The sequence below is a fragment of the Peromyscus eremicus genome, chromosome 11 (genome assembly GCF_949786415.1).
Source record: "Peromyscus eremicus chromosome 11, PerEre_H2_v1, whole genome shotgun sequence".
NCBI lineage: Eukaryota > Metazoa > Chordata > Mammalia > Rodentia > Cricetidae > Peromyscus > Peromyscus eremicus.
This window is the reverse complement of record NC_081427.1, coordinates 75,420,561-75,437,848: the sequence shown is the minus strand read 5'-3', so window position 1 is coordinate 75,437,848 and position 17,288 is coordinate 75,420,561. Positions and strand designations below refer to the sequence as shown.

General features: G+C 39.2%; 1 protein-coding gene across 1 annotated transcript in view; it reads left to right on the top strand.

Annotated features, from left to right (window-relative positions):
- The window catches only part of Pcsk1 (proprotein convertase subtilisin/kexin type 1), a 39,039-nt gene extending 23,761 nt beyond the window's left edge, over positions 1–15,278 (top strand). Inside the window, exons 9-14 of the mRNA XM_059276243.1 lie at positions 1,500–1,600; positions 8,201–8,434; positions 9,382–9,539; positions 10,603–10,736; positions 12,611–12,772; positions 14,664–15,278. Of these exons, the coding sequence (XP_059132226.1) occupies positions 1,500–1,600; positions 8,201–8,434; positions 9,382–9,539; positions 10,603–10,736; positions 12,611–12,772; positions 14,664–15,041 (1,167 nt within the window). The 3' untranslated portion in view covers positions 15,042–15,278. The remainder of the gene's footprint in view (positions 1–1,499; positions 1,601–8,200; positions 8,435–9,381; positions 9,540–10,602; positions 10,737–12,610; positions 12,773–14,663) is intronic.
- Positions 15,279–17,288: the final 2,010 nt, after the last annotated feature.

The window sequence follows — 17,288 nt, the reverse complement described above, 5'->3', positions numbered from 1 at the left end:
TCTTTCTATACCTGCTTTAGGCAACAGAGCTGTGTGGTCTTCACTGAAAGGTGCTGGCCTCTCTCTCATGCCATATGTTCAGTTACTTGAATAATAGACTGTGACATTCTACTCAAAGGTTCTTTATGGTAGGCATACTTTATAGCTTTAGAAAGGGACATATCAGACATCTGTCCATGGGTGTCAGAGCCTCTGGCTGTTGCTATTCCTGCAGCATTCAGAGTTGGCTTCTGTTAAAAGTTGAAATGTTAAAATAGACTCCTCTCAGTTGGTACCCTGTGCACTGAAACAGGGAAGAGATTTCCACTTTTGTAGAGACTCATCTTTAGGTAAACCAGTCCTGGGAGAGACAGATGGTAGATTCTATTTGAGACAGTTGCAATAATGCTTTTTCTTACGTAACCCTTTTCCTCCACATAGTCATCTCTGGGGGCTTATTTGCGTCAACAGGTATAAAGGGCATCTTGACTTCCTCAGCTCTCTGAGAAGCAGAGCCACCATAACTTGAGAAATTCAAGGACACTAAGTGGGAAGCCAAAGGAGGTGATAATAGAACAAATTATTTTTTTACACCTCCCTCCCACACATTGAAGTCTCTAGCTAAAACTAAGACACTGAAGCCTGGGTGGGTGTCTGCTTAGTAATCCCTTGGCCCCACTGCTTATTCAGCCAGCAGACTGACTGCCAGTGATTGTGGTATTTGTGCTTTATCTCAGTAACCTCTTTATTATCCTAAAGTTAGCCTGCACAATTACTTATATACAATAATATTGTTCCCAAATACTTTCACAAAGCAGGCTCTCACTTATGTCTCAGAATGAGTCAAAAAATATATAAATCCCATTCTGCTAATGTGAAGACCACATAATGTAAACATGGGTTACATCTAGTACACAGCAGATTTTATAATCTGAAAACATAACTAAGTGTGAGTTAATCTTTAAATCTAACCATTCCCATCTAAGGGCAGAAGACATGACTCATAGCTCTCCAATCAAGTTTACAGTTAATACAAAATCTATTCCGAGTAAGTTCTGTTCAAAGAGGTCTGATCAAGATGTCATTATATCCCTGTGTTCCAGAGGCAGACAGATGTCAATCTGAAGGCCAGAGGGAATGTTGTTTGAGTTAGAATTTCTAAATATGCCCAACCATGCACAATGGACCTGATGATTAATGGGCTGGCATGATTCACAGTGATTTAGAAACAGTTCCTTTTTTATAGACACATTTCGTTTGGGAATCTCAGAAGAGAAAATACTCATAGTGGGAGTACTTCATCCCCAGAAAAGGCAACTTGCTGCCAGAATTATAGACAAGTCGCATATAGAGGAGGGTGAACTAAAATATCAGCAGATGGCAAACATCCGCTTGCTGGTGCTCGAGAGGAGGAAGTAGAGAATCGAATCTCGAGCTTCCTGGTCACAGCAGATGTAGACCTTGGTCTGGTTGCTCCTCTCATGCTCCTCGTGTCTCTACCTTTCTCTCCTTCTTTCCAGACAAGCGCCGACCTGCATAATGACTGCACAGAGACCCACACAGGCACCTCAGCCTCTGCACCTCTGGCTGCTGGCATCTTCGCTCTGGCATTGGAAGCAAAGTAAGGCCCCCAAATCTGGCCAGCTTTACTAAGACTGCTTCTCATACTGTTTTCTGGATATATGATTATAGGAGAAATTTTGGACAACTGCAAAAATAGCAGCAAAAACAAAATCCAGATAAATCCTGCCACTTTGAAATTATCATTGTTGACACCTTGGTGTAGATTTAAGAAGCATATATCCTATTGCAAATTATTTCCTAATGCTTAAAAATCTATAATATATTAGAAACATTGACTGACATCTCAGTCAATGTTCCTTGGCTTTCTGAATTCATGTTTTTCCCTAGTCCTTCTCCAGGGTACCAAGCCTGTCCTGTCAGGCAGAATTCTATCCAAATCATTTCCTAGGAGAGATGCTCAGAACAAGTATGTTTTCTTCAGATTATAAAACCTTCATTCTGGAACTACTATAGCTCGATAAGACATGATATTAAAACAAGACTTTATCTTTTCACACTACTACAGACTATAAATATAAATTTTGATAAAGCTATCCAACCACGTTTCTATAAATATTAGCATTTCTGACATGTTCCTTAGGACAACCACAGAGAATTGGGACTTCTGAGCCAAAGAGAAAGTGTGTTTTAATGATTTTAATGCATACTGAAAGTTGTTGCCTTGGAAGGCCATATCATGCTATATTCTCACCAGGAGTGGATGTTTGGAAGTGCCAGTTTCTAAAATACTAACAGTATTTACCTTTAAAGTGTTTGTTGTGTGAAGGAAATGGTGTCTTGTTTAATACTTGGGTCATTACTGATAAAGTTCAGAATTTTATGTCTTTTGGCCAGTTGCTCTCTGTTACAGCCTCTTTATGACCCTGGCTTTGTTTTATGACTTTGGTTTCAAAGATCCATTAATACTTTATCAGTTTGACATTTACCTTCAGTTTTACTCACAGATAAGTTAGTGCAATGAAGCTAATAAGTAATCAGCTATGTTTACCGATCTTTCTCTAGAGCTTCTTTTTTTAAAAATTATCATAAACCAAAATTAGATTCAAATTATTTGTGTTTCTTGAATCTCCTTTGCCATGCTTAACTTCTAAATCCCTCTGGCCTTTATTTTAGTACATGATATTAAAACATGAATTTAGTAACATTTTTACTTCATAAGACTTGTTTAGCATTCTAAAACTTAACACAGAAAGGGAAAAAGGCCTATTCACCCCATACCTGCTTCCACAGCTATTTTTCCTTATTCCTGCCTTTTGATGTTTAGTGACAAGAGGTTAACCTAGCTGGAAGAGGGAGTAGCAGCCTCCCACATATTTGTAGACTAGACTCACAGGGACAGAACAGAACATGCTGTCCTCTGAGCCACGTGGAAGAGTGTCGAGCAGCTGAGCCTTTGTCCAGAGGAGTCCAGTGAAGCTCTGGATCCCTGGAGCTCCCTGAAGAGATGAGGGTGGAATTTCTGGGTATCAGCACTGAGACCAGGCATGATCCTTGTCCAGACTCTTACCTAGTGTCTCTGTATTAAGAAGAACTGGAGAGATGTTTGATTAAGCTGGGCTTTTTTATTTCTCTATTCAATATCTGTCAGATGCTACAAATATACTTATACCAGGTCAGGGCCATTTGATTTAGTGACCAATGGAGCAAAGGAATCCACTAAACCAAACTTTATAAAGCCCACTAGAGATAAACAAGATTAATTAGGCTACATCATTCTTAGATAATTTCCCTCCCATGAAGGTATGAAGGTCAGAAATTTTACAAGCCCAGTTCTGGGACTGGAGAGATGACTTCATGGGTTTTGAGTATTTGCTGCTCTTGCAGAGGACCTGAGTTTGATTCCCAGTAGTCAGATCAGGCAGCTCATAGTTGCCTATAGCTCCAGTTCGAGGTTATCTGATGATACCCTCTTCTGACCCATAGAGGGATTGCAGGCATGTAGTGTACACACATGCATACATATAAATAAAAATTAAAATTCCAGTTCTTATGTAAAATTAACACATAAAAACATTTAAATAATGATTGATTTGACAAGAGGGAAACAATGCAGATCACAAAACAATGAAAAGCTTAAGGTCTTGGAGCAGTCTAATGACTAACAGCAATAAACTTTAAAATTATATCAAAATATTTAACTTAGGTAACTTCTTATTCATCAATATTGCTTACATATACTCATCTTTATTATTTTTTGATTATAATATAATTACATGATTTTCTCTTTTCCTTTTCTCCCTCCAAACCCTCCCATATACCTTCATTGCTCTTTAAAATCATGACCTCTTTTTTTTATTAAATATATTTTAATTTATTATTAAAAAATAATTTTTTTCATTTTACTTACTAATCAGAGAGCCCCCTCTTCCCTCCTTCCACCCCTCCAGCCTCCCCTCCCCCCCCCATTCCCTCCTACAAGAAAGTAAGGGAGTAAGCAGAGCCTGGTACATTCAGTAGAGGCAAGTCCTAGCTCCTCTTCCTGACTCAAGGCTGTGTGAGGGGTCCCACCACAGATAAGGGGCTCCAAAAAGCCAGCTCATGCACCAGGGATGAATCCTGATCCTACTGCCAGGGGGCCCCTTAAACAGATCATGCTACACAACTGTCTCACTATGCAGAGGGCCTAGTCCAGTCCTGTGAAGGCTCCACAGTTATTGCATGATCTCTTTTTCTATTAATTGTTGTTACACACACACACACATACACACACACACACACACACACACACACACACACACACACACACACATATTCCTAAATATAGCCTGTCCAGTCTGTACATGCCAACTGTATGCATGTTTTCAAGGCAACTGGTGTACTCTTTCCTGAAAGATCATTTTTCCCACTCTCAGTGCCTGTCATTCTTTGTGTAAGATTGAGGCCTCATAGATTTTCTTTGGTACACTTTGACAGGTCTATTGATGTTGTCCTTGTTCAGCTCACATTTATGTAGTCACATTAGTGAGACTTTATGTGTGTAGCTTAGATATTTTATTATATTCACTTGGTAGATTCATGTGCACATGTATGTGTCACAGAGGACACACATATGGAGGTCAGAGACACCTTGCTGGAGTCAATTCTCTCTCCTTTTACAAAGCAGATGCTGGGGATAGCAGTCAGATCAACAGGCTTGATCTGAGGTTCCCCCACTTGCTGGCCATACTCATGTGTTCTTGTATACTCTTGTGCCTGGCATTCTTCTGTGTGTTTGCTAAGCATCAGGGAATGAGGTAATAAGTTTTTACTCCTTGAGGCTAAATTCTAGCTACAGCAACAGAAAATAAGACACAAAACAAATGAGTTGACCAGTATGTAATAATGTGGAGAAAGAGAAACATCAAATCAAGGTGTGAGCTCCAGGAGCATGTTGGAGGGAGCTGAAAACCTCAATAGGATAGTCAAAGAAGGCCTCAATCTATTGTAATACTTTGAGTCTCCAACTTATACATGTTGTTGACAAATTAATTTTACTAAAACTTCAAATTCTACCATTCTCTTAAACAAAAGTCCAGAACAATTTCCACTACCCAGATGGTCAAATTCAAGCTCACTCTGGCTCAGTTCTCTTCGTTGCCTCTTCCCTGCCCTAACCTACGGATTGGAATCTGGCCCCAGTTGTTCTCCCACATCATGCTGCCTATGCTCTAGTTGCCGTGTTCTTCCTTTGAGAAGTTCTACTAACCCTTCAAAATTCATCTCATATATGTCTTCCCAAAAAAGACATTCTCCAGGCTTTAACAGTACATTGTTATAAATGCAATGTTCAGTATACATAGTTATAGAAAAGGTCTTTTTTAACTGTGCTATAAATTTTTTAAGAACCATAACCACCTCCTTGAATATTCTAACAATATTTAACATAGCTCCATTCAAGAGTAATCTCATGAAGCCAAGAATTTCTTGACAACTTTCATCTCCTGTCATCCCTCAATATCTGCCAAGGATCAGGTTTAGGATCATGTTCTACAATGCTCATGTCTCTTACATGAAATGGTATAGTAATTATAAACAATGTATACACATCTTCTCATATATTTTAAGTAATTTCCAGATTACTTATAATACCTAATACAATATAAATCCTATGTTACACTGGATTGTCTAAGGAATGGTAACAAGGAAAAGTATGTACACATCAGTACAAATGAAAACTTTTTCTTTTGAAATATTTTTTATCCCTGTTTGATTGAATCCTAAATATATGGAACCCAGGAATATGGAACTCTAACTATACCAAAAAAAAGGGCAAGATGTATTAAATGTGTTGAGTAGGTTACAAACCCCTGTCTTTCAAATCTGATTGAAATCCATGACTCAATTTATTTATATTCTAAATAATAGAATTGTAAGTTCTAAATAAAAGAACTAAGTGTTAAGCAACAGAATATGTATTTACAAAAGGCACTTATTAATCCCTAAAAGGAGATGCTTATTTTTAGCACTTTATTTTATTTTTTTAGAGCTTCCTCATGTTTCTTTTTATTTATTTATTTATTTTAATTAAGAAATTTTCCATTCATCCCACATATTAGTCACAGATTCCCCTGTCCTCCCTCCTTCCACCCCCCAACCCCCCTAACCCACCCCCCACTCCCACTTTCCCCAAGGCAAGGTCTCCCATAGGGAATCAGCAGAGCCCAGCACATTCAACTGAGGCAGGTCCAAGCCCCTCCTTCCCACGCCAAGGCCATGCAAAGTGTCTCACCACAGGCACCAGGCTCCAAAAAGCCAGCTCATGTACTAGTGACAAGCCCTAGTCCCACTGCCTGGGGACCCCCCAAACAGTTCAAGCCAAACAACTGTCTCACCTATCCTGAGGGCCCAGTCCAGCACCTTGGAGGCTCCCCAGCCATTGGTCCACAGTTCATGCATCTCCACTAGTTTGGCTAGCTGTCTCTGCACTCCCTCCAATCATGGTCCCGACATCCCCTGCTCACAAAATCCTTCCTCTCTCTGATCAATTGGACTCCTGGAGCTCTGCCTGGGACCAATCTTGGATCTCTGCATCTGGTTCCATCTATCACTGGATGCGGGGTCTGTGATGACAGTTAGGGTATTCAGCCATCCGATCACCAGAGCAGGTTAGCTCAGGCACCCTCTCGACCATTGCCAGTAGTCTATGGTAGAGTCCTCATTGTGGATTCCTGGGGACCTCTCTAGCACTCTGCTTCTTCCTATTCCCATGGTGTCTTCAGTTATCATGATATCTCCTTCCTTGTTCTCCCACTCTGTTCCTGATCCAGCTAGAACCTCCGGCTCTCCTAAGCTCTCTTTTCCCTGACTCTAGTCCTCCATTACCCTCCCCTCACCCCTAGTTTTCTCATGTAGATCTCATCCATTTCTCCTCCATCGCTGGGCAATCCCTGTGTCTTTCCTAGGGTTGTCCTTACTAGCCAGCCTCCCTGGAGCTGTGGGTTGCAGGCTGACTATCCGTTGCTCCCCATCTAGTATCCACTTATGAGTGAGTACATACCGTGTTTGTCTATCTGAGTCTGGGTTACCTCACTCAGGATGATATTTTTTAGTTCCATACATTTGCCTGCGAGCCTCACAATGGCATTGTTTTTCTCTGCTGAGTAGTACTCCATTGTTTTTTGTTTTTTGTTTTTTGTTTTTTTTTGGTTTTTCGAGACAGGGTTTCTCTGTGTAGCTTTGCGCTGTTCCTGGGACTCACTTGGTAGTCCAGGCTGGCCTTGAACTCACAGAGATCCGCCTGGCTCTGCCTCTCGAGTGCTGGGATTAAAGGCATGCGCCACCACCGCCCGGCAGTACTCCATTGTGTATGTACTACATTTTCTTTATCCATTCTTCAGTTGAAGGGCATCTAGGTTGTTTCCAGGTTCTGGCTATTACAAATAATGCTGTTATGAACATAGTTGAACATGTGTCTTTGTATGATTGAGTGTTCCTTGGTTATATGCCCAAGAGTGGTATAGCTGGGTCTTGAGGGAGGTTGATTCCCAATTTTCTGAGAAACTGTCATACTAATTTCCAAAGTGACTGTACAAGTTTGCATTCCCACCAACAGTGGAGGAGTGTTCCACTTGCTCCACATCCTCTCCAACATAAGCTGTCTCCATCCAGTATTTTTGATCTTAGCCATTCTGACAGGTGTAAGATGGTATCTCAGAGTTGTTTTGATTTGTATTTCCCTGGTGACTAAGGATGTCTTTTAGCCATTTGAGCTTCTTCTGTTGAGAATTCTCTGTTTAGCTCTATAGCCCATTTTTTAATTGGACTGTTAGGTATTTTGGTGTCTAGTTTCTTGTTCTTTATATATTCTGGAGATCAGCCCTCTGTCAGATATGGGGTTGGTGAAGATCTTTTCCCATTCTGTAGGCTGTCCTTTTGTCTTATTGACCATGTCTTTTGCCCTACAAAATCTTCTCAGTTTCAGGAGGTCCCATTTATTAATTGTTGCTCTCAGTGTCTGTGCACTGGTGTTATATTTAAGAAGTGATCTCCTGTGCCAATACTTTCAAGACTACTTCCTACTTTCTCTTCTATCAGGTTCAGAGTAACTGGATTTCTGTTGAGGTTTTTGATCCACTTGGACTTAAGTTTTGTAACACTTGATTTTATAAGAATACTTCATTTTGTCCCTAAAAGATGCTTCGGGTCGCTTTCTCTCTAGCCCAAATCTCACCTGGCGAGACATGCAGCATCTGGTTGTCTGGACCTCTGAGTACGACCCATTGGCCAACAACCCGGGTTGGAAGAAGAATGGCGCAGGCCTGATGGTAAACAGCCGGTTTGGATTTGGTTTGCTGAATGCCAAAGCGCTGGTGGATCTGGCTGATCCCAGGACCTGGAGAAGTGTGCCAGAGAAGAGAGAATGTGTTGTAAAAGACAATAACTTTGAGCCTAGGTAAGTGTTCCTGAGAATTTTAAACAACTCCATGCCGAAAGCACAGTTTTATTAAGGAGGTGTCACTTAAGTTTTTCTCATACACTTGGTCTTATGAAACAAATGAGGGTGGAGTTTAACAGTATTTGCTTTGTTGGTGTCTCTACGGGGAGTCATGGAAAAAACAAAGATCTGCTGGTCATGTAAACATATTTGCATTTTCTCCTTGCAGACCACCTACAATGTAGCATTAAGCCTCAGAGGCACCATTGTTTTATATAACATTAAGACAAAACATTCTCAAACCAAGAACAATCAACAACTAGATTTAAGATATTGTCTCAAATAAAAATATTGTTTGTTTTAAAAATGCATTTTAGCATTGATGGAATCCAGTATTGCTAACTATCTAGAGCTTATTTCCAAAGTAGCCCTACTTCATACTGTAGTTCTATGTCACAGATGGATTTTCTTTCAAGTAGGGCCCTTTATGGATTACCTTTGTCTCATTGTGTGTGGTCATGGAAGCAGAATCTGCTATGACTGTTAAGCTGTTTTTATCAAGACAACCATAACGCTAATAAAAACCCACTCACACAAAGTCACAGAGCCTGGAAAGCATGGGAGCATGCCTCAGGAAGGCCTTATACACAAAATTAATTTTTTAATGAGAATCTTATTGATATCTTTGTCATGGACCACTTTTGTTGAAGACAAACCTGTCTGAATTTGATTGTACAGCAATAGCATCTTATTTATACATTTGTATTTCTTATCATTTCCTTATGCATTAAGTTCATCTATAGATAATTCTGAATTGAACTCTAATTCAGATAATTATATAATAGCAATAAGCCTTGCTGACTATCTGATCAAGACATGCATGCACTTGTGCAACTGTCTCAAACGAGCAAAAGGATGGCAGGAGAGACACCTTTCCTTCAACGTTGCTTCTCTGATGTATGTAGAGCCCTGAAAGCTAATGGAGAAGTAATTGTTGAAATACCAACAAGAGCTTGTGAAGGACAAGAAAACACTATCAAGTCCCTGGAACACGTGCAATTTGAAGCAACAATCGAATATTCTCGTAGAGGAGACCTTCATGTCACACTCACTTCTGCTGCTGGTAAACTTCAACTACCAATCAGTAGTTGTACAACTAAGTCTCCTTGTGGGCATTTACAATTCTTAAAAACATGATCTTTTTGTGATGGTAGATTTCTTCTTCCTGCTCATTATCACTGGACCCTAGATAGACAAAGGGTGTGACCTGCTCAAGCATGCTAATTAATAAGCTTTTCTGAAACCACCTGTTTTCAAACTAAGTTCATTTCACCAGGTTAAAAACTGAGCATTCATTTCTCTTAGGTGACAGTGAAATGTTTTTGAATAATTATCAAAACTTATAGATCTGTCTGGATCACTGAAGGAATCAATTGAAAAGTTAAGAATTGTTACCCATAAAGTTGAGAATAGTGATTAAATCTTCACAGCAATATGAATAAGAATATATAATAATACAGACTTTACCCTATTCCTGAGAGAGTCCTACTTAAGATCAGTGAAGGACTGTTGAGCCATAAACCACAATCCAACCAAAAGTTGTCCCAATATATTTAAGTCTGTTGATGGACCTGTGAGATGGGCAGCAGGGAAAGACACCTGCTGCTATTCCTGATAGCCTGAGTCCCATCCCCAGGACCCACATGATAGGAGAGAACTGACTGCCACAAGTTGTCCTCTGAACTCTGCACACGTGCCGTGGCTCACACACATGTGTATGGGTAAGTGCTCAAGCACACACATGAGCACACACACACACACACACACACACACACACATACACACAAATAAATAAAAATATTTCTTACAAAGTATTTTGATAAAATTCAGTCGAATAATTTCAGTTTCCATAAACACTAGACAAGGAAAGATGAGCTGGCTAACTCTATGATCTTTCTAGCATATGAAGTCTTAGAGCTTGGGAGTAGGCTCTATTGAGAGTTATACTTTCTAGATGCCTTAGAGTTTGAATGAACTACTACTAAAATTCCCACACCTTCCCATTGACAGACTATAGTTCATTTAATCTCACCCTTGATTCCCAGTTATTAAATTCTAGAGTGAATCCTATGATCAGACTGTCAGGTTAGGATATTCACTAAATTATGTTTGTTGTATGAAAATAGGAACCAGCACCGTACTGTTGGCTGAAAGGGAACGGGATACATCCCCCAATGGCTTTAAGAATTGGGACTTCATGTCTGTTCACACATGGGGAGAGAATCCTGTAGGCACCTGGACATTGAAAATTACAGACATGGTAAGCATAAATAAGAAGACAAAGAAACCAAGCTCATTTTCAAATACTTTGATGTATTTTAAAATGTTGATGACATCACTTAGTTAGATCATAATGAACTTGACCTGTCTACTTCTTAGCAGAAGAAAGATAGGCAATGATTTTAAGAAACAACTAAACTCAGCATGCTGTAAGGGATGAGAAAAGGTATGCAGCCGCCTATGTGACTGTGGTCCCTGGAATCATCCATAATCACAGACAGCCAGGGTGAGGCCTCCTTTGCTATGATACTTTGCTGTAGTCAAGGAGAGCATCCTTACAACTCTCCTGCTGCTCTCATTGAGTAGCAGCTTCCTGCTTCAGGTTAAGCAAGACATCTTGTTTAATATCTTTTTTCTACTTTTAGTAACAAAAAAAAAACACTAAAGTTTTTTAATTTTTATTTCTAAAGCTCAAATGATACTCAAAAATGTTACAATTTTAGAGCATTACAGACTTTGTTTGGAGAATAGGGATGCTCAGCTGGTAAAACCTATATAAACACTTTAAGACCAGAAAGATTTGGAAATCTGAAGTACTTCTGGTTCCCACCATTTCAGATAATAAATTTGTGCTAAAACTCTTTGACATGCTTTAAAGTATGATGCCACAAGGATGAAGTGGCAGGGCTGTATCTGATGTGAAGCCACAGAGCTGAGTTCTTTGTTTCTGTACCATTTACCATTCCCCTGCTTTCTCTGTAGGTTGAGATGTAAATGCATGGTGTTACACTTTTGAGTTCTGAGAGAAAAGTGTAAGGACCAGCAGTGTAGATCTTTTTCCCTAGATAATTTTTAAAAATAAATCACTTTCAACTTCTAAAGAAGCCAATTAATGCAAATTATATATTTTCTACCTTTTTCTGAGAATAACTTTCTTCTACAGATCGTTGAAGTAGGACCAACAAGATGGCTCAGTAGTTAAGTACATTTGCCATCAAGTTGAGTCTGACTCTTTGAGTTTGATCCCTGGACACTACATTGTTGAAGGAGAGAATCAACTCATATAAGTTGTCTCTGGATTCCACAGTGCTTTGTCACACTGTGCATGCTCACACATATACATGGAATTAATTCATCAATTAATTAATTAATTATAGTTTAGAAAATGAAGACTGTAGTAAGTTCTGTTCTAATAGGAAGAGAGCAGTATTTTTACTTATTAGTGCTATTCTTGAACTTGTCCTCAATTCTTAAAAACAAAAAAGATAATGTATGTGTATGGGTGTGCTGCCTATATGTATGCATGTATGTACATATGCATGTATAACACATTCATATCTAGTACCCAAGGAAGCCAGAAAAGGATGATGGATCCCCTGAATTTGAGTTACAGAGGATTGTGAACTGCCATGTGGGTACTTGGAATTGAACCTGGGTCCTCTGGAAGAGCAGCCAGTGATCTTAACCACTGAGCCACCTTTCCAGCCTCTCCTCAATTCTTTAGCTCCGTTTCAATTCCAGGAAACTAAGTGACTCTGCTTACCAAAATGGATCCACTTCAGTCAAGTCTATACAGCCTGACTCCACAGTTTTAGATATTTGACTTATAGATGTTTCAGCTTTTCAAGAACAGAACCAATGTGACAAAATAGATTTACATGGGGAATTCTTCTTTTAAAACTAGATGCTTGAGTGTGAGGCAATAAATCAGTTTTTTTTTAATGTTGTACTTACATAGTATCAGTTTTTATAAGAGGAGTGGATCCAGTGGTTTCTTTCAAAATAGATCTTTGAACGTGAAATGCACAATACATTAAAATTAAATTTTAACTATGAGATTCTTTTGGCAAGTTGAATGAGTTTGTTTTATATTTGAAACACTGACTAAAATACACGTATGCTTGCTTTTACCAGTCTGGAAGAATGCAAAATGAAGGAAGGATTGTAAACTGGAAGTTGATTTTGCATGGGACCTCTTCTCAGCCAGAGCACATGAAGAAGCCCCGTGTGTATACGTCCTACAACACTGTCCAGAATGACAGGAGAGGAGTGGAGAAGATGGTGAATGTTGTGGAGGTCTGTGTAGCTCTGTTCTTGGCATGTTCTCTCTTGAACAGTAGTAGACAATGAGTGAGTAAAGATGCATCTAATTTTTAAGAAGGGAAGAATTCATGTATTCATAGAGAGAAAGGGCTTGGGAGAGAAAAACTGTTGGTTTCCAACTGAATGAACCTTTGTTTTTTCTTTTGTTCTTAAATCTGGAGTTTATTAATTAAAGTTGATGAACATAAAATTAAATTCCATAACATGAATTTTATCCATGTACAACAGCATATTGCAAATCAAGCTGTGTTTCACATAGTTACATATACCTATTATAATAAATTGTGTAGTATTATATTGCAGTGCAATTATTCAATCTTAGTTGGATGGTGGTGGCATACACCTTTAATCCCAGCACTCAGGAGACAGAGGCAGGTGAATCTCTGAGTTTAATGCCAGCCTGATGTACAAAGTGAGTTCCAGGATGACCAAGGCTACATGTAGAAACCCTGTCTCGAAAAACAAACAAACAAACAAACAAACAAATAAATATGTTCAATCTTATTTTATTTTAACTGTAATCTCTGTAACCTAGACAGAAAAACATTTAAAGGAAGGAGACCAAGGTTAGACAGTCAAATAACGTAAGCTTCTCTTTGCTAATTTCTTTTTAGTAATTGGCACTTAGCTAACATGCTTTGGCATTATTAAGAAGACGTATAAAATCACAATTTCTCTCAGAAAATTTCAGATGGTAGCCAATGTGATCCTGGGTCCTTTGCCCTTTTTAGAAGTCATGAAGAAACGGCATCTGTTTCCCCACATGGCCAGCATCTAACGTAGTGCCTCTGCTGTAGGGAGGATTTTAGGATCTCTGGAATGATCTGTCCTAAATGAGATATCTCTCTGCTGGATGTTTTATGGCATGACATTTACATGAGGAACTTATAAACTAACAGAGAGAACCTCAGCTAAGGTTCTGGCCCCTGTTTGTATTCTACTAAGCAGAGCCCAGGCATGGTTTCTTCACAGCAGCTGAGGAGACCTTATACTGTGAGTGTGTCTCCAAGGTTCCTTTCAAAGTATTGACAGAACTTTTCCTTGTTAAAGTATTGAAATATGATCAGCTCTTCATATGGTGGGTTCTAAATTCTTGTAGTCAACCAAGTATGGATGAAAAATATTTGAACCAACTGCCTCTGTACCAAACATGTACAAACTTACTTTTCTGTATCCATTCCCTTAAATAATGCAGTATAGCAAGTATTTACATTGTATTAAGTATTAAAAATGGTCTAGAGATGATACTGTATACCGGAGGATATGCTTAGGTTATTTAGCAATCTCTTGCAGTCTATGCAAAGGATTTGAGAATCTATTGATTTGTCCTAGAGAACAACTGTATTTCCATAAAGGTTGACAAAGAACCACTTCTCAGATTTCCTAGTTTCTGACCTCTCCTCCCTAGGACCTTCTCAGAATCTAATAGCTACTAACAGGAGCAAGGGTCCTCTACTCAGCTGCATTTGTGCACAGCAACCAACCGATGCCTTATAAGCGAGTTGTTAAATATTTAATATCATTTCCCCAAATGGATTAGATTGTAGCATGCTTGAAAGTGAAGGAATAGAGCACATTAAATACATACTTGCATAGTCTCAATCTCCAAAACCACCAGGCATGGAAGCATTCGGATTTCTACTTTATAGCTAAAATTCTGGGAGACTGAAAAAGCTGCCAACAGTGAATCAGTAAGTGGGAAAATAAGAATTGAAATGTAAACCCATATAACTCCAAACCTTGTGTTCTCTACTCTCCAAATTGCTTCTCATGGGACCTGTAGTGGGCTTGTGTTAGGGCTGCAGCTAGCTTTCCTGACTGTAAATAATAAGCTTTTCCCCTTTGTTGATGGCATGTATTTCAGGAGCAGCCCACACAAAAGAGCCTGAATGACAGTCTCCTGGTGCCCCAAAGCTCCAGCAGCAGCAATGTGGAGGGCAGAAGGGATGAGCTGGCACAAGGGGCTCCTTCAGAGGCAGTGCTGCGGCTCCTACAAAGTGCTTTTAGCAAAAACCCACCTTCAAAGCAATCACCAAAGAAGTCTGCAGGTGCAAAGCTCAGCATCCCTTATGAGAGTTTCTACAAAGCCCTGGAGAAGCTAAACAAACCCTCCCAACTTGAAGACGCTGAGGACAATCTGTACAGCGACTATGTTGATGTTTTCTATAACACAAAACCTTACAAACATAGAGATGATAGGCTGCTGCAAGCTCTAGTGGACATTCTGAATGAGGAAAATTAATAGTGTGGCCCCAAGTTGGAAATATTCATGCATCCACCTTCCCCTTAGACTTTCCTGGGTCTAGAGTTGTGTCACTGATTCCTATGCTTATAATGTCCTTGGTGGTGTTTTTACTTTTTCTCCTCAAACTGTACCTTGGGGTGAGTTCCAAAAGGAAAGCCAACTTCATGAATGGGTCTCAGCGTTTAAGAATGTCTTCCCTATCTGCACAAATAAAGCAACTTCTTTCTAAAGTCACTGTTGACATACCCAGTGGAATGGCTCCTTGAGCACCTCCCCTATTTCATATCTCACAAGAATAGGAAAAGACCGGGAGATCCATTTTAATTTAGAAAAGTTATCTACAAAGGTGGGGGGTACTACAGTTTATCTTGTTCCCTATTTTCAATTGGGTTCTTGGAATTTTGATCATAAGGAAACCTTCATAAAGTATCTAGCGAAAGTTCACAACTAGGTCTGCACCCTAGGCAGCACTATGTGTTGCTCATGCTGAGGCAGATAATCTGACCATTTTAGAGGGAGGCAGAATAAAATGCATTATTGACTTATGAAAACAGATCTTCAATTTTATATTAGATAGAAGAGTTATAGAATATTCCTCTTGATAGATGTACCATGCAGAGATCTCTATGGATCCAAAGATGGCTGTGACTCATGCTGTATATGGCCTGGCCTTCTATTTCCCTTTCTGCCTTGTATGTTTCCTTTCTGAGCCACAAACTCAAAGCTCAAAGAACTAATGCATGCCAATTTGTCAGAACAAAATTATGTTTGAAGTTGGCAAATGCCTAGTCATAGTTTTGTTTAATAACAAGCAGCCACTCAGTGTATAGAGAACCAGTGTACTAACGGAGAAAATAGTGATTAAAGGGGAGAAGCAATGAGACATTTTCACAAGTTGTGTTCCTAGGACAGGTTCTTCTGATTCTCTGTAAATGAGTGTTCATTTCTGGATACCATAGGGTCTTCTCTAATCTCAGAAGACAGTATTCAGATTCTTACCAAATTCCTTCCATGTTTCAAATCAGAAAACAGATGGGCTGCACTTAGGTCTTATTTGTCCTTCCTGTGTGTTATGCAGAATGTCTGGAAAATGCGAAGGACTGTTCAAAGTGTGAGATCTCACATAAAATCTGATTTTCAGACCCATCTTCTATCACTGCAATAGCTGGGAAAAGGCAGCTCCTTCTTAGTATGATTCAAAGTCCAGGCTTCCCCGGCTGGCTTTTTACAATAGCCACTTTATTTGTTACTACTCAGTATCCCATGGGCATTTATCCCTTTTAACTTAAGTGTGTTAATTGAAGAAGATAAGGTTTCATCTTGACATTCTCCTCCAAGTGCTTCATGAACATGGACACTCTCCCCCCTCCATTAACCTCTCTTCTGTTTGTTCCCACTTGTCCTCCTCCTCACAAACGCTCCTGCCTCCAATTCCTGTCTTTGCATTTCATCCAGATTCCACATAGAAGAGAAAAATGTGGTATTTGTCTTTCTACACATGTGATTTTTTTTGCCCACTCCCACACTGAATGAATCTGTATAAAGTGTAAACACGTTAGGAAAAAGATTTCACACAATTACTTCTAGGCGGGCTTTGCCATTAAGAATTGAGTTTGCTGTGACCTAGTTAGTTTGTTGCATTTATAAGTAAAAAGAGTACTTGGAACCCTAAAAATATCTCTGAAGTTTCATTTAATATGAGCACTTAATCTTATCTCATTGGATATTCATTTTTATTATTCATTAACTAGAGACCCCTGCTTCCTTCTCTTAACATGCCAATATAGACTCTAGTTAACTGTACTCTTGCATTCTCCAACTGAGTTTGTTTGTAAATTTTCTACCAAGTCTGAGCATTCTACAGCCACTCCTAGCATTGAATTAGTTCAGAAAGACGGTTCATTTGAGTGTGGTTAGTATGACAAATTTTCACCTTCTGTTTCATCATTTGAATTTATACATAGCAAGGTTCTCTCCAGAGCCATGCCTGTGATGCTTAGAAGGCTTGCAGTAGCCCTCTGTCCTTGAAGGTTTTACATGGTGTTTGTTATAAGGTTTAAATGAAATTTTCACTATTGTAGCACATTAAAACTGAAAAGGACTTAAGAGTTATTACATTAAATTTTAACTAATTAAAAATGGCCTAGAAGAAGATATCACTAATTGTTAACTAGTGATTTAGAACCATGAAAGAGCTGGAGGTCAACACCATCCTTCCCTAGTTCTTATACGAAATATATGAAG